Raw genomic sequence first — 17,958 nt, 5'->3', positions numbered from 1 at the left:
AGAAGGTTTCCATTCCCTTCGGCGAGAATGAAGTGGATAAACAGACCAGAACGCTGCTGTTTCTGCTCGGGGTGGGAGACGCTGACAGGGAACAGTGAGGCAGCGTAGCAGAGTGAGCAGTTTCTGGATTCTGGGCTGTCAGAGTGCCTTTAGTGACGAAGAGAGACGTTCAGAGCTGTGCCGAAGAGACTCCCTGGCCTTTTCATGTGCTCGCTTTTGAAGTGACAATGCACACAGTGTCCACACACTGCTTCTGGGCCTCTCTGCGCTGGCAGGCCTCTCTTTCTGCATCTGTGACAGTTTCCCCTGAGTACATTCGCGGACAGTGCATATGCTCCTCTCCAGCAACACAGGGTTTTTCTAGATTTGGAGCCTCTCTGTTCTTTTTACATCTGATGTGCTTCAGTTCTTGGTGAAATGTTTTACATCTGTATTGAAAGAGATAAGCTGATGTCTCCTTGCTGCTTAGTTCTACTCAGTGAGACTGCGCTGTGGAGTTGAAGTGCATAGACTCAAGTCCTTACTACTTAAGACTCCAGGTGAAGGCAAACCATAGGATCCTACTCGCTCAGTGCCTGCTGGGCACTCACCACACACTAGGTTCTTTCAGGTACTGTGAAGAGCACACACAGATTACCTGGAGATGAGAGCTAACTCGATGAGCACACACAGATTACCTAGAGATGAGAGCTAACTCGATGAGCACACACAGATTACCTAGAGATGAGAGCTAACTAGATGAGCACACGCAGATTACCTAGAGATGAGAGCTAACTAGATGAGCACACGCAGATTACCTAGAGATGAGAGCTAACTAGATGAGCACACACACAGATTACCTAGAGATGAGAGCTAACTCGATGAGCACACACAGATTACCTAGAGATGAGAGCTAACTCGATGAGCACACACAGATTACCTAGAGATGAGAGCTAACTAGATGAGCACACACAGATTACCTAGAGATGAGAGCTAACTAGATGAGCACACGCAGATTACCTAGAGATGAGAGCTAACTAGATGAGCACATACAGATTACCTAGAGATGAGAGCTAACTAGATGAGCACACACACAGATTACCTAGAGATGAGAGCTAACTAGATGAACTCACACACAGATTAACTAGAGATGAGAGCTAACTAGATGAGCACACACAGATTACCTAGAGATGAGAGCTAACTAGATGAACTCACACACAGATTACCTAGAGATGAGAGCTAACTAGATGAACTCACACACAGATTAACTAGAGATGAGAGCTAACTAGATGAGCACACACAGATTACCTAGAGATGAGAGCTAACTCGATGAGCACACACACAGATTACCTAGAGATGAGAGCTAACTCGATGAGCACACACACAGATTACCTAGAGATGAGAGCTAGCTAGATAAGCTCACACAGAGATTATCTAGATACGAGAGGTAACTAGATGAGCACACACAGAGATTACCTAGAGACGAGAGCTGCCAGCAGACTAAGAAAGAAGGGAAGCAACACACTTCTAGGTAGTTATGCTCTGAAGCGCTCTACAGCAGGCTGATGCAGCAGGCGGGTCAGAATGTGGTTTCTCAGCCCTGTCTCTTGTGGGCAGAGTGATATGAGCAGGTGTAGTTCTATGTCAACTTGGCACAAGTCAAAGTCATCTGAGAGGCAGGAACTTCATGCCTCCAGCTGGGGAATGGTGGTGCATGCCTTTAATCCCACTGCTCAGGAGGTGGAGGCAGGTGGATCTCTGTGAGTTCAAGGCCAGTCTAGTCTGCAAAGCAAGTTCCAGGACAACCATGGCTGTGTTATACAGAGAAACCCTGTTTCAGGAAAGGAAAAAGGAAAGAAAAATGCCTCTTTAGATTGGGCTGCAGTCAAGCCTGCAAGGCATTTTCTTAATCAGTGATTGATAGGGAAGGGCCCAGCCCATTGTGGGTGGTGCCATCCCTGGGCCTGTGTTTCTGGTTCTGTAACAAAGAGTGAGCAAGCCAAGCCAGTACCCCCTGCATGCATTAGCTCCAGGTTCTTGCCCTGTGTGACTTCCCGTCCTGACTTCTTCAACGATAGACTATGATGTAAAAGTGTCAGTTAAACAGACCCTTTGTTCCCTGGTTTGCCTTTGGTCATGGGGTCAGCACAGCAGTCCTAACCCTAACTATGACAGGGAGACATTGTCACCTTTACTGTAATAGTAAAAAGCAGTATGGCCACAAAGGAATGAGTGAAGGACGTTGTGCACTAGGAGTGGTGACCAAGTAACCAGGGCCCCAACTGGGTGAGGTCACAGATGCTAAGGTAAGGACTTTAGCTGTAAGGGAAGCCATGTATGAGTAAAAGCATAAAAAGCCAAGATGAAACCTAACATACTGTTGAGAAAGTAGATGATGCAGACCGTGCAGGCTTGAAGGCTAAAGTCAGAGGAAAGTCGGATATGACTGTCTCACAGGCGCCTTCAGCACTTGATGTGTGATTAGATTCGCAGTTTGTAAGGAAGAAGAAGTAAGACCAACTCCGAGGCTGTCTCCTGAACAAGCGGAAGATCAGACACGGAAGGAAGTAAAGTGGCTTTGGTTTAGAATGCCAAGGTAAAGGTGTGATTAACATCCAGGGAGGGCACTTGGGTTGCTTTCTGTGTCAGTGACAGAAGTAAGGGGAAGTCCCCCATGGAGAGAAGGAGGAGAGAGAAGAGAGGCAGTGCGGAAGGAGGGTCCCCACAGCAGTGGATCAGGCAGCCTGGCCCTGCAGTCTCGTGGGTGATGAGGTCATATGCAAGGGAGTAATCACACTGATGGATGGACCTCAGATTCCAAGCCGGGCAGGGCAAGAGGACAGAATGACAGAAATGACAGGGCTGGAGCCGGTAGCGGAGTCAGTGGGTTGACTGACCAAGGAGATGAGAGCACGGTCAGCAGAATCAGGTTAGAAAGAGGAGAATAGAGGCAGTGAGTTCTGGCGGCTGAATGGCCGCCTGCTAGTGAAGAGAGGCTCAGAGTATCAGAAGACTCCCAAGTCCACTGACCATAACCATGAACAGTGACGAGAACAGTTCCAAGAAGAAACGAGGTAAAGCCGAGTGAGATGCTTATGTCTTTGATGGAGGGGAGCAGCCCACAGAACGGTACATGCCTGCAACAAAGCACACTAGCAGGTGTTACTCCATGGCCTGTACTGAAAGGGAGCTGGGGTTCGCCAAGGAGTCAGTAGGTCTAGAAGCTGAAGCTGAATTAAGCAGAGGGGTTCAGGCAATGAATCAGTGAGCAAGGCATCCGCGGTGCAAACACAGGGGCCTAAGTTTGATGCCAGGAACCTCTGACTAAAGCCTGGTGCGGTACATAGTTGGCTCTCAGCTCTGGGGAGGCAGACACAGGTGGACCCATAGTACTCACTGGTTAGCCAGCCTTGATAGATCAGCCAAGCCTAGGTCCCGTTGAGAGACCTTGTCTCAAAAAACAAGATAGGTGTAGCACGAATCTAATTGGTCTTAAGCATAAAAACCCCAAGTCAGATGTTAGGGGGTGAAAGCTGAAAGATCAGAGAACAGAGCAGCCAGCCACTAGTTCTTCCGAGTGGGGTATCTTGTCTCTACAAGTCCTCAGACTGAATGTGTTGAGCTCCTGTCTCCTGCCTTAGATTCCTCTCTCCTCCCAGCCTATCTCTTCCTGTCTCCACCTCTCTAGTGCTAGAATTAAACGTGTGTGTCACCACTGCCTGGCTCTATGGCTAACTAGTGGTTAGCTCCGCACTGTGATATTCAGGCCAGCTTTATCCCCACAAATGGGCAGCATCTAAGGAACCATACCCGAGGTTGACCTTCGGTCTTCACATGTACTCACATAAGAACTACGCAGAATTCCACTGACCTTCAAGGTATAGGTCCATAGGAATAACACAGCCCCCGACTGAGGGAACCACAGGGAAAGCAGATCATGAGAGGATGCTGGAATGTCCCTAGAATGGTCAGGTACTGGTCCACCCTGTGGGACAGCATTAGAGCAGTACATGAAGATACAACAGAACAGGATGTAGACTGGGATGCCACTATTCTTTAAAATTGTTTTTATTGAACTATATATTTTCTTCTGCTCCCCTCTTGTACTCTCCCCTCCCCTTCAGCCCTCTCCCATAGTCCCTATACTCCCAATTTATTCAAGAGATCTTGTCTTTTTCTACTTCCCATGTAGATTAGATCTATGCATGTCTCTCTTGGTTGTCTAGGTTCTCTATGGTTGTGCATTAAGGTGGTTTTCTTTGCTGTATGTCTAAAAGCCACTTATGAGTGAGTACATATGATAATTGTCTTTCTGTGTCTGGGTTACCTCACTCAATATGATGTTTTCTAGATCCATCCATTTGCCTGTAAATTTCATGATGTCATTTTTTTTTCTGCTGTGTAGTACTCCATTGTGTAAATGTGCCACATTTTCCTTATCCATTCTTTGGTTGAGGGGCATTTAGGTTATTTCCAGGTTCTGGCTATGACAAACAATGCTGCTATGAACATAGTTGAGCAGTGTGCTACAGTGGATTAGGGCTTCAGTGGAAGCGTCGTTTCATGAGCGTGACTGATTACTAACTGTCTCCAGTCAAGTGTGGGGTGGGCTTATCTTTCTGGGTCAGCCTCCGCTAGAACTACCCCCACTAGATACTACCTCCTCAAGAAACCACCGATCTTTCTTTGCTACAGTAGAGTACCGTGTTTTCCAGAAGATACCAAGGAATTTAAGAGTGCTATGTCAGGAGCAAGAGACTTAGCCCAGAAATCTTAAGTGCTTACTTGTTTTGTTTTCTTTTTAAGGAGATGTAACAGGAAGCACATTCAAAGACCAAGCATTAGAACAAAGATTATCTGATCACTCTTTCAGGAAATTACAAAAATTATAATTTTATCAGGAACTGGATGCACACACATATACACACACACATTAGGTAGTTCATAAGTAACTGTAATTCCAGTTCCAGGACAGATAGAACTCTTGGTCCCCACAGGTGTTTGCACACATGTGGTGTACATAAACTCACACAGGCACACAAATATATACATTAATTAATGATAAGTCTTTAAAAATAAGTAAATGTCTACATTCTTGATCCCTTACTTCATGGGAGTTTCCCATATTAGCCTGAACCACGTTTTCCTGACAGCCGGTACTGCCCATCTCTTCTCTGTATTAGACAGTACGAAGCATCCCTTGAAGGCAGCCTCATCAATCAAGAGATGATGCTGAAGCGGCAAGAAGAAGAAATGATGCAGCTGCAAACCAGGATGGCTCTCCGGCAGTCTCGGTTGAGTCTGTATCCAGGGGACACAATCAAAGCTTCCATGCTTGACATCTCCAGAGATCCACTAAGAGAAATTGCCCTGGAGACAGCCATGACCCAGAGAAAACTGAGGGTAAGGCTGTTCTCGGACCAGTGTTCAGACTTGCTCTTTGTGGACTGTTAACCAGAACACCTTGATAACAGGCAGTAGGTTTTCTTCAGTGGTATAGCTGCAGGTAAGGTGTCTGTGACTTAATAACCTCTCAAGTGTGCTCCTGTGCAAAACCGTAGCTAGACTCAGTGGTGCTCCTGTTTACAATCCTAGCTAGACTCAGTGGTGCTCCTGTTTACAATCCTAGCTAGACTCAGTGGTGCTCCTGTTTACAATCCTAGCTAGACTCAGTGGTGCTCCTGTTTACAAAACTAGCTAGAGTCAATGGTGCTCCTGTGTACAGTCCTAGCTAGACTCAGTGGGTGCTCCTGTGTGTAATCCTCGCTAGACTCAGTGGTGCTCCTGTGTGTAATCCTCGCTAGACTCAGTGGTGCTCCTGTATATAATCCTAGCTAAACTCAGTGATGCTCCTGTGTACAGTCCTAGCTAGACTCAGTGGGTGCCCCTGTGTGAAACACTAGCTAGACTCAGTAGGTCACAAAGAACAGATTTTCATAAAAGATCTGAAAGTAGAAAGAACACTAATTGGGAAGAAGAAAGGGTTTGGGGAAGGGGGACAAAAGAGGGTTATAAGGTGTGCTTTGGGGCCAAACTACATTATATGCATATATGGAGATGTCATGATGAAACCCATTGTTGTTTATATTAGTATATGCTAATAGAAAGTTGGGATAGATATCCTAAGGATATCTGTAGATGAAATTGAGATTCCACACTAGTTCTTATTGGGATCAAGCATCTTGTTTAATATTAGAATCAATATTTAGCTGCCTACATTATTTCATCAGTAGATTTAGAGCATCTTAACTGTACTTCTATGGCTTATATGTATACCTACACGTGGTGGTACATGCCTGTAATCTCTACACTCAAGAGACTGAGGCAGAAGGATCATGACTTTGAGGTTTACTTGAATGACATAGCAATTCTATGGTCAACCTGGTCTACATAACAAGACATATAAATGTACCTGTATTGCATGCATGGTGTAGTGTCCTCATAGTCTCAGCTACTTAGGAGGTTGAAGGAAGATCATTGTCTAGCAGTTTAAATCCAGTCTGGGCAGCATAGCAAACCCATCTCAAGAGAAATATTTTTAAAAACAAAAACATGAATAACATATGCATGATCCTTGAGAATAACTGACTTATTCAATATAATGGGTAGTTACTTTTTAATAGTAAGAAATTCATTAGCCCATAAATTAAGAGATGAGTTACAGAGTTCAAGGTTAGTTCAAAAGTGCAGGAATGTTTCTGAGTACATTCCATCTCTCTGCACAGTCATTCTCAGACTGTTGGCACTGATTCTCTCTCTCTCTCTTTTGTAAAATTCTGTTATCATTATCATCATCATCTTATATATGGGTGTTTTGCTTGCCTGTGTATCTGTTCACTACATGCAGCTGGGTGCCAGTAGAGGACAAAAATAACACACTGAATCCCTGGAACTGGAGTTACAAAGGCCATGAGCTGCTGTGTGGGTGCAGGGCGCCGAGCTGCAGTCCTCTCGGAGCAGCCTGAACTCCGACTGCTGGCCCATCTCTCCAGCCCTCCTGTGGTTCTCTTTATAGTCTCGCACACCCACATGAGCATGTACACACACAGCTGTGCACAGAAAAACCTTGTGTGACGCGTGCTCCCTTTTCGTTGTAAGCAAAGCACAGTGTGCTTCGCTGAACGTTTCTACGTTTTCTTGGAGCGCCTTGTTTTGATGTACGATTTTCTTTATCCTTGCACTACTTTCCTCTTAAAATAAGACCTAGGATAAATAGCAAAAATAATTCGTTCTATTTACGTGACTTGCAGAATTTCTTTGGTCCTGAGTTTGTGAAGATGACAGTTGAGCCATTTATTTCTTTGGATTTGCCACGGTCTATCCTCGTAAGTATTAAGCCACTTCTTTCCCTCTTAGAAAATAAGTTGACTGGTTCTCTTTAAAAGCAAGTATAAATGTTGCGGTGCTTCTTTTTAACAAATACCGTCCTTTTCCCAATGGTAGAACAAGAAGGGGAAGAATGAGGACCACCGGAGGAAAGTGAACATAATGCTCCTGAGTGGGCAGAGACTCGAGCTCACCTGTGACACGAAGACCATATGCAAAGATGTCTTTGACATGGTGGTGGCTCACATTGGCTTAGTAGAGCATCATTTGTTTGCTCTGGCTACCCTCAAAGGTAACACACTGCCTGTCTAATTCAGAGTTCAGAATGGAAAGCTGGCATCAGGATGACCTCCTGCAACTTATTGTGCTGGCCATCATTTGGGGAAAGAGTAATTAAATAGGCAGGTCAGTGCTGAGAAGCAGAAGGGAGTTAGGGACGTCCCCCAGTTCCTTCATTGTGTTTGTGAGGCTACTCCTGTGTCTGGAAATTTTTTTTTTTTAAATACTTGTGCTTTAAAAATGAACAGTTCTTCCAGGACAGCCAGGACTGTTACACAGAGAATCCCTATCTTGAAAAGCATAAATAAATAAATAAATAAATAAATAAATAAATAAGCAAACAAATAAATAAATAAGACAACTCATTCTGTAGAGTCACTCATGAGTACTTTGTGATCCTGGCTCATAATTGAGCAGGGTGGCCCAGCGGATGGAAAGAGCTGCCCCGAGCCCTGGGACTTGCTTGCCCTCCCGCTGAACTACCCAGGTAATATTGTCTACCAAAAGATATTTTTGAGACAGAATTCCTATTTATTTCTTAAACATTCTGTACAAATCAGATTTGTGGAATAACCATTCTATTAGTAAACCATAGCTAATATTTATAGACACAGTGGGCTTTAATTCTTGCCTTCCTGTCTGTTTCAGATCCATTTTGTCATTAGATTTTTACCGCAGGCCTATAGTGCAGGACCCACCATTTCACACAGGGAAATTGATGTCTAGGTGGCAAAGTGATTTAATCACACAGGCAGTAACTGATGTGGCCAGGAGTGGAGTCCAGGTCTATCTGATGTAGCTCTGGTTTTGAAAAGACTGATGCTCACTGAATCCAGCCATACACATTACTCAGAGCCCCACTGTACTTCTGACAGAAAGTTAAACAGAAAAGTAGACATCAAAGGACAGAAAACTTGATGCTTTCTGAACGCCTTTCTCATTCTGTTTCAGAGAATGAATATTACTTTGTTGATCCTGACTTAAAATTAACCAAAGTGGCCCCGGAGGGATGGAAAGAAGAACCAAAGAAAAAGGGCAAAGCCGCTGTTGATTTTACTTTGTTTTTCCGAATTAAATTTTTCCTGGATGATGTTAGTTTGATACAGTGAGTGCACAAGCTTTTCTTTATTCTTTCTGCCCCCGCCCTGTTGACCTCTTGACCTGCTGGCATTGGACCGCTTGATACGGATCCACGACAGTTTCTTCTTCGTTTAAAAGAAATGTACTGGCCCCTCTTTATTCACAATTCTGCTGCCACTGTTTCAGTTACTAGTGTTCCTTCATGATCAGAAAACACTCCGTGGAAAATCTCATCGTTTCCATTCATTATTCGTTATGTGCAATTTGGAGTGTTGTGATGAAATCGTGAGTCACCCTTTACACCTGCCTAGGGCATGAGTTGTCCCTTCCTCCTGTGTACCCATGCCGTATCTACCTTCTGCCTATTAGTTGGTCAACGGCATCATGTAACCAGATCAGCTGCGGTGGAATAGCCATGCTTGTATTCATGTAACCACTATTTGCTGTTGGTTTCAAAGCATAAGAGTGGGGAATGCAGCCCTGGCAGGCCAAGGGAGCTGTACAGTGCTTCTTTTAAATGAGCAGGTAAAAGTTCTTGACTTTATAAGGAAACAAAACATACTGTTTAATTCTCTGTCATCTGTGCTTAATCTCTTACTGCATCTAATTGTAAGTTAGCCTTTATCCTGTATGTATGTACACTTAGGAAAATACAGTGTATGGGGTCTGGTACTTTTCATGACTTCTGACCTCCATACAGCTTATGGAATGTATTCTCTACAAATGAAAGGTGATGTCATTATTGTCCTTAAATTATTTCTTTATTTTCTATTTTTTGTTTAAAAAAAAAACCATAATGATAAATTTCAGTCACACTTTTCCCCTCCCCTAGCTCACCCCAGATCCTCCCCAGTAACTCAACTCCACACCCTTTCTCTCTTTAAAAATGGAAGCAAAGAAAAGGAAGAAACACAGATCCATGAAAACAGAAAACAAAGTACACAAGCAAATGATCAGTAAGAAAAAAAGCCCAAACGAAGCAGAATGAGAACAGAAATCTACAAAAATACCATTGAGTTGGTTTTGTGTTGTCCATCGACTCTGGGGTAGGGCCTACTCTGCAGTATGCCTGCTGTACCCAGAGAAACTCCATTGGAGAACGCCAGTTTATCCTGTGCAAGCTGGGATCAATTGCAGATAGCTCCTTAGGTCGTGGTGGGACCTCCCCTTCTCAGCTCTTGGATGCTGCCTGGTTTGCACCTGTGCAGGTCTTGTACATGCTCCAGTGTCTGTGGGTTCATGTGTATAGGCCTAGTACATGCTCCAGTGTCTGTTCATATGTACACCTGTCCTGTTGTGTATGTATAGGCCTAGTACATGCTCCAGTGTCTGTGGGCTCATATGTACACGCGTCCTGTTGTGTATGTTTGACACTCTTTCCTTGGAATCATCCATCTTAGGATCTTTCCACCCCGTTTTCACATAGCTCCCTGAGCCCCAAGGGGAGGGATTGCTGAAAACATCCCATTTAGGACTGAGTGCTCCAGAATTTTTCACTCCCTGCAGGTTGTCCACCTGTGGGTCTCCATGTTAGTTCCCATCTACTCTGAGAAGAAGCTTCTCCGATGATAGACAAGCAAGGCACAGGTCCATCTCATAGTTCCTTGAATGCCTTAGAAAAGCTTAATGACAATATTAATTAGAACCGTTGGAAACTGTGTCTGTAATCAGGATCATCCCAGGGTTCAGCATGACAAGGTGTCTCTGTGCACCCATGTTTCCGCAGACACAACCTCACCTGCCATCAGTATTACCTGCAGCTGCGGAGAGACCTCCTGGAGGAGAGGGTGCACTGTGACGATGAGGCGGCCCTGCTGCTTGCCTCCCTGGCGCTGCAGGCGGAGTATGGAGATTACCAGCCAGAGGTGGGAGTGGTTTTCTCTTCTGAGATAGATGTTGTGTTGGTAGATTTGTTTCTTTCCTCTATATCTTTTGTTTTGTTTTGCTTTGTTGTTGGGAATCAAAGCCAGAGCACACTAGACAAGCATTTCCCACCAAGTTACGTCTGCAGCTTTTGTTTTCTTCCTCTTATTTTTTGCCAAATCATGATTGATGTCGTGATTTTTTTAAAAGTCATTTTGTTCCTCAAAGCGCCCTGGCTCACTACACACACCCATCACATTCGTTGACTCAGTGTAATCACATAGTGTGAGGTTTATTTTTATGTTTAAAATTGTCTTATGTTGGAGTTTAGGGCTGTCTAGCTTCAAGCCCTCTGCCTCCTGTGTTCTTAGCAATAAAGAAAGAGACTTGGTAGAGAAGATATTGGCCAAACAGGCTGGAGGACTCCGCCTGCCACACAGATCCACACAGTGACAGGCTGGGAACCTAGCAGAGGTCACTATGAGAAACTCTATTCAAAGTTTCACGTTCTTAAAGAGACCTAAGAGAAATCAGGAAACGAGAGATGGCCACCTTAGCATACCCTCGACCGTCTCCTCAAACTTGTCAATCAGTGCAGCTGCTCTGCCTCGCCGAGGAAGAGAGGGATGCGGTCTGCAGGGAGAAGTAGAAGAATCTTGACTCTTGGCAGAGGCAGGAGGAAGAGGCTTCACGCCAAGATAGGCAAAAGGAGCTGCTCACCATGGCGTTCTTCCTCCCAGGTCCACGGCAGGTCCTACTTTCGCCTGGAGCACTATTTGCCTGCCCGAGTGATGGAGAAGCTTGATGTATCCTACATCAAAGAAGAGTTGCCCAAACTGCATAACACCTATGCAGGAGCCTCCGAGAAGGAGACAGAGCTAGAGTTCTTAAAGGTAAGTATGCGAGGTGAGCATTTCTAAGCAGTGCCACATTGTAAACGGAGACTGTGCTTTCATTCCCGGCCAGCCAGACCCGAATAATCACACAGAAACCTTATCAATTACAACATTGTTTAGCTGATGTCAGGCATATTTATAGCTAACTCTTATGTATTAAAACATCCCATTTCTATTAATTTGTGTATCTCCATGAGGCTGTGGCCTGCTGCCAAGGGTTTACCGTTCTTCTCCCTTGGCAGCTACATCATGTCTCTTTGACTCTATCTTCTTTCTCCCAGTATTCAGTTTAGTTTTTGTTGCCTAGCTCTGTTCTGCCCTACCGTAGGCCGAAGGAGCTCCTTTATTAACCAATAGTAGTAAAACAATTCACAGCATACAGAGGGGAATCCCACATCACCACATGGTCAAAATGAGCAAGAGTTGGAGGACACATCTAAAAGTTATCTGACCCTTTGCAGCCTCTGGCTGATTCTTGCCTAAAGCTGCGGCAGTGTCATTCTCCTCTGTGAGGGAGTGTTGTAATATGGAGCGGCGGGGCTGCGTCCCCAGCACCTGACCACCCGCATGGCTTTACCTGAAATAATTACATGGAAACTGTATTCTTTTAAACACTGCCTGGCCCATTAGTTCCAGCCTCTTATTAGCTAGCTCTTACATATTGATCTAACCCATTTCTAATATTCTGTGTAGCACCACAAGCTGGCTTACCAGGAAAGATCTTAACCTGCGCCTGTCTGGAGTGGGAGAATCATGGCAACTGCCTGACTCGGCTTCTTTCTCCCAGCATTCTGTTCTGTCTACTCCGCCTACCTAATTTTCTGTCCTGTCAGGGCCAAGCAGTTTTCTTTATTAATTAACCAATGAAAGCAACAGATAAATACAAGACCCACCTCCATCAAGGGAGAAAATGGGGCTCAAAGAAAACATGCTGTTCCAAGGTCAGTAGCAATGTGAGGGACAGAACTCTTACCTGAACCCGTATCTATCTGGCTGTTAATTCCACGTCTTTATCTTAGTCCACACTCTCAAGAATCATAAAGAAGGAAGAGTGAGTTTGGTTACTGAGTAGTTGTGAGATTGAGTTCATGCTCATTCTGGAACTCCTTGCTCTTGATTTTAAGGTGTGAATTAGTTCTTGTTCTAGATGACAGCTCACTCATGTAGGCACAGAGGTGCAGAAACCTTGGCTCTCAGTTTGAGCTTGTTATCAGCTCCTTGCGAGTCTGCATGTGAAGTGATTTGTGATAGAAAAGAGTAGGAAACTAAGTAAGCTCCAGAGTAGGAAACGTCTCTATTGAAAGAAGCTTTGAGAACATGCTCCAGTGCAGCAGCCCAGGAAGAACGCACCTGTTTGCTGGTCCGTGGTGCAGAGAGCAGCGCTCCTCAACTCCACAGAGACCCAGGAAGAAACTTGATCCACTGATTTATAGCATCCTTAACACAGATGTTTGGTAAGAAGGCCAGAATGGGTTGTTTTGTTTGAGTCACATTTAACGTCAAGCCGTGAACTCAATTTTTTGTGGCCGTTGTGTTCAGTACTTACAAGAGCTAAATCTGAAGAGCAGCATGCATCTGTAAAGGAAGATAGATGTAGCTTTTCCATCTCCCTGCAGGCAGCACACATCCTGTTCCACCTCATGCCTTGTTCTTTTCTGCCTTTTTCTCCTTAGCCCTTAGGATAGGTGAAAATGATGTAGCACTGGGCTCTTTAAAGGTGGTTTTAGACTATTTATTTTTGCTATTATATGTGTGTACACTCATGCATATGTGTGCATGCTTGTGTGAGTGCAGTTGTCCATAGAAACAGCAGATGTCAGAGCCTCTGGAGCTGGAGTTAAGGCCATCATGAGTCGCCCATGGGTGCCGGGGACCAAACTCCAGTCTTTTGCAAGACAGTGTGTGGTCTTAACCACTGACATCTTTCCAGCCCCAGCATTGTAATTTTAATATTTCTTTCCTAATTATGTTTTTTACTGACCATTTTCCCATGTTTTATTTTCCATTCATACAACTTTTTTGTTGTGTATTAATAAATCTTTTTCAACCTCGTTCACACCTGACTGTCAACAAAATATGTTTTCATTACGTATTACAGGTACCAATCCTTTGTTGAATGCATGCCTTACATATACTTACTTCTCAGTGGGTTTGTCTTTCCACCTCGTCATTGTCGTGACCATGTTTTCAGCTGTTCCTGCCATGACTTACTGTTGCTTGCTGGTTCTTTTGATGTTTCTCATCTAAGTACCCTCGGCGTGACCTAAGTTCACAAAGATCTTCAGGTGTTAGGCACTGCACCCCTGTATTTAGCCGGTGCTGTATTGTGGGTTTGTTTTCACGCACCACAGAAAGTGAGTATTGCGAATATTCTTTTGGAATGCGGATCCTGCTGAGAAGCCTGACTGCCCGCTGAGCAATTGACCCCACCCATCTCCTCCCTACAGCACTGTATATGGACATGGACGTACTGTCTGTGTGTTCCAACAGGTCTGCCAAAGGCTGATAGAGTACGGAGTTCATCTCCATCGAGTGCACCCTGAGAAGAAGTCACAGACAGGAATCCTGCTTGGAGTCTGTTCCAAAGGCGTGCTTGTGTTTGAAGTCCACAACGGAGTGCGTACCTTGGTTCTTCGCTTCCCATGGAGAGAAACAAAGAAGATTTCCTTTTCAGTATGTCCATTTTAACTTCCTCTGTTATATTTTCAATTGGTGTAGTCAATTTCAGTTATGACATAGTTACTAATTTTTCTTAGTAAACTTTAGTACGACTTAAAGCTCTGTTATAGGTGGTCTTCCTGAGATTTTATTTGTTTCTGTTTTTTCCAAAGCATAGGATGCATTCCTAACTAGTTATATGCTCAGTTAACTTGAGTTAAATTGTAACCAAGGTGAACTTTCTGCTCATGAAAACTCACTCTAAAGCGATATCCTTCACCTGGAGCCATCCCCCTAATGTTTTTAGGTTAATGATCTTCCCTCTAATAAACCATACCACACTCAAGAGTGATCTCTCATTGCGCCTCTTACACGAGTTGCAGACATTCAGGCACCTCTGAATTTTACGAACTCGGCCCATGGCTTCCTGCAGCTTTAGATTTTAGTGTCTACTCCATGGTGATGAAATTAGAAAAGTAATTTTTGCTCTGTTTTTGTTGTTGTTGTTTTTCAAGACAGGATTTCTCAAACCAGCACACTGTCTGTAATATCCCCTTTCCTAATCTCTCTGGATCTGTGACTCACCTCGAGCAGGCTTCTGTGTCCTCTCTCCTCTTTGCCTTTGACTGTTGATCCTGCAGCTCTTTTCAGGATTGTCTGAGTAGATTCTGCCTCTCGTGTTGACTCTGAGCAGTAGATTTGCAGCTGTGCACTTAGTGTCTTTCAGAACTACTGGACAGTGGTTGCATGGTGCGTTTGTTAGGGGAAAAGCACCCAACTCCCCGAACAGTTCCTCGGTGTGCCCATAGTCAAGATCCTGGCTTGATGGTACTGTTCTTTTAGCCCATTCTAAAACTTGATGGGTTTCCTTTTTAACAGAATGAAATCGGCTTCAGTCCCAGAGGCTCATTAGCAGCTGTTTCTACCTCAAATTTAAGAAGATTTCTCTGTTTTATTGCATTTATTCTAATTTATTTCTATTTTGGCATTCTATTTACAGTATTTATACATTGTCTTTTCATTAGAAAGATCTTTAATATAAATCTATGTAGGAAAGGTGACACTCTTATAACTTTGGGCTCCTATTTATTAAGTTTGACTTTTCTGTACCTATTTCTACATTTTGAAGAAAAGCTAAAAGAGGCTAATTTGCTTAATGGGTAATAGAGTGTAATCTATTGGCATATAAGTAAGTCCTGTCATTTGCCATGACCCCTGGCCTGATGATGCCCCAGGGATCGTCTGCAAGCCTCAGCACAGGCCATGGGTTCTGGGAAGCCCTCTTCTGTAAGATATATCTTTCAGTAAACAGCAACCAGATAAAATTGATTTTTTTTATTTTCCTACTTTTCTTGACTTTTGAAAATTAGCATCTCTAAGTGCTAAAGAACTTGGTGTCTCGGGTTCTGTCATCTGTCTCTCTCTGCTCGCCCCTTCTGGCTCTTTGTCTGAAATACCGTGTGGTGACATCACCAAGACTGCTCTTGAGCTCCTAGACTCGGGCCATCTCTTGCCACATCACACCCTGTACTTGGGCATACAGGGGTGTACCACCCCTGCCCATTTTCCTTAACTTCCCATATCCACCATCCTGGCCTTCAGATCACCCAGGTTCTCCTTAACTGAGTCGTAGCTCTCACCATTACTGTTCATTTGTAAAACGTCTTATTCCCTCCTTTATGGAGTAGGATGCGTAGCTCTTACCTTTTTTATTGACATTTGTAAACATTCCTGTCAAGTCAGATATAAACATTGTTATCTTTAAAAGTTATTTTAATCTGGGAGGAACATGTTCAAATAAATATATACTTCCCTGAATACCATCTTATGTAACCCTGGATACTTTTTAAAAAAATGATGTGTTCATTTCTATTATGTGTGTATGAGTGTTAGCCTGCATGAATGACTGCTATCTGTGTGCAGTGCCTGGAGGCCAGAGGAGGGCATCAGATCCTCTGAAGTGGGGTTATAGCTAAGTACTAGCTGGTAAAACCTGGTCCTCTGGGAGAGCAGCCTTCTCCCTTGAGCCTTCTCTCCAGCTCCCACCCCCAGGTAATTTTTTAAATTTCCTTTGATGATGAATGGGACACATAGAAGCTACAATTGCTGAAAGTGATGGTTACTAAATTTGTTTGGATATAGAATTATAGTTCCTATATTTATATTTGTATGTGGTATCAGTTAAAGCACACTTACATAATAATTGAAAATATAAATGTCTCTACTTACTGTTTGTAGGTTAGAATATTTTGTCATGTAAAGTCCCAGGAAAGCTTCCTAGTTACAGAGACCTCTGATTAATCTTACAGAAAAAGAAAATCACCCTTCAGAACACATCAGACGGAATCAAGCATGCGTTCCAGACGGACAGCGGTAAGGCTTGCCAGTACCTGCTGCACCTCTGCTCTTCCCAGCACAAGTTCCAGCTGCAGATGCGGGCACGGCAGAGCAACCAAGATGCCCAAGACATTGGTAAGTAGAGTGGACTGCATCATGATACAGTCGTGATTTTTGCAACAAGTTCTAAAAGAAACTGTAAGGGTTCCTCTTTGTTAAATGTCTAAATTAAGTCTGTTATCAAATCAGGTCTCTGTTCACTTGGAAGACAGCGCTGCAGATGAGCATAGACTCTTTAAAAAGTGTATAAAAGTGTATAAAAGATGTAAGCATGTCTTAGTTTATAACTATGAAATGATTATTCACGAGTTTTTTAACTTTTTGGCTTCATATGTATGTGTTTTTCCTGAATGTATATCTGTATACCTCCTGTGTTCAAGGCCCACAAAAGCCCAAAGAGGGTATCGGATTCTCTGGAACTATAGTTACAGATGGTTTTAAACCATACTGTATGCTGGGAATCAAACCTGGATCTCATGGGAGGGCATCTAATGCTCCTAACTGCTGAGCCACCGCTAAGATCTTAACAGGGTATACCATGTGGGCTCTAGGGTACACATCTACAAGAGGAAGGTCTCAGCTCTGAGCTCTGGAGAGGTGGGTGATAGCTGGCTTGGGTTTGGAGATCCGTGTGGGAAAGAACAAGGAGCAGGATACAGGCAGGTGAAGTGACCGCACCTGCTAGTCATATTTGAGATCATCCCTATCTGATGGCTTTGATAAGTAACCATAGCAACCAGGACAATGGATTTTCAGCTGCAAACACAATCCAGCTCTATACAGAAATCTATCAGAGCTGAAATACTGAACGCTAACCCTGCATAACCACATGTTGAAGTTAAAGTGATTTGAAATCACTTCTTTCTGCTAAACCCCTACAGGCTTAAGTGGGTCACTCTGAAGTATCTGAGTGAAGGGTTAATAGCACACACTGGTAACTCATGTTTCTGAATTCTTCTGGAGCTTTTATTCTGAAATCTTATCAAAGTTTTCCTATAGCATTGAGTGGTATTCCAACTCTAAGTAGATGTTTCTCACCTCTCAGGATCAAAGGGGAGACCATGTGTTCCCCTAACGTAAGGTTCTAGGAGCTGATGTGAACCTGCAGAATCACAGTCTTTGGAAGTTGGATCCCTTGAATCTGCATTTTCATTTAGTTTCCTCATATATAAGTTTTAAAATATGACAACCATGGCTATTATCACATTACCTTTTATACTTTGCTTTGCTAAAACTTGTCTATGCTTTTATATTTTTTTTAAAGTACGACAAAGTACCACTGATTAAAGGTATCAGCATTGCTACTTGGATCAGTGTTCAATACAAACTGGAACTGAACAGTGAGAGAGCATATCTTTTTATGTGTGACAGAGCAGGGGAATCAGAAGACGAGAGTGTGAAGCTGGTCCTTTCCTCAGTGTCTCACGTGAAATGCAGCTTGGGTATCCAACATTTAAATTTTTGGGGCACCAGAAACGTT

The 17,958-nt window shown here is 43.7% G+C and overlaps 1 protein-coding gene across 4 annotated transcripts in view; it reads left to right on the top strand.

Annotated features, from left to right (window-relative positions):
• The window catches only part of Ptpn13 (protein tyrosine phosphatase non-receptor type 13), a 194,951-nt gene that overhangs the window by 104,012 nt on the left and 72,981 nt on the right, over nucleotides 1–17,958 (top strand). For all 4 annotated transcript variants that reach the window (XM_057771410.1, XM_057771408.1, XM_057771407.1 and 1 more), the window contains exons 10-17: nucleotides 5,163–5,382; nucleotides 7,230–7,304; nucleotides 7,423–7,597; nucleotides 8,536–8,689; nucleotides 10,391–10,529; nucleotides 11,268–11,420; nucleotides 13,914–14,096; nucleotides 16,391–16,553. In XM_057771410.1, coding sequence (XP_057627393.1) covers nucleotides 5,163–5,382; nucleotides 7,230–7,304; nucleotides 7,423–7,597; nucleotides 8,536–8,689; nucleotides 10,391–10,529; nucleotides 11,268–11,420; nucleotides 13,914–14,096; nucleotides 16,391–16,553 — 1,262 coding nt within the window. The remainder of the gene's footprint in view (nucleotides 1–5,162; nucleotides 5,383–7,229; nucleotides 7,305–7,422; nucleotides 7,598–8,535; nucleotides 8,690–10,390; nucleotides 10,530–11,267; nucleotides 11,421–13,913; nucleotides 14,097–16,390; nucleotides 16,554–17,958) is intronic.

Source organism: Chionomys nivalis, chromosome 6, assembly GCF_950005125.1.
Source record: "Chionomys nivalis chromosome 6, mChiNiv1.1, whole genome shotgun sequence".
Classification (NCBI taxonomy): domain Eukaryota; kingdom Metazoa; phylum Chordata; class Mammalia; order Rodentia; family Cricetidae; genus Chionomys; species Chionomys nivalis.
This window is presented reverse-complemented; position numbering and strand designations above follow the sequence as displayed.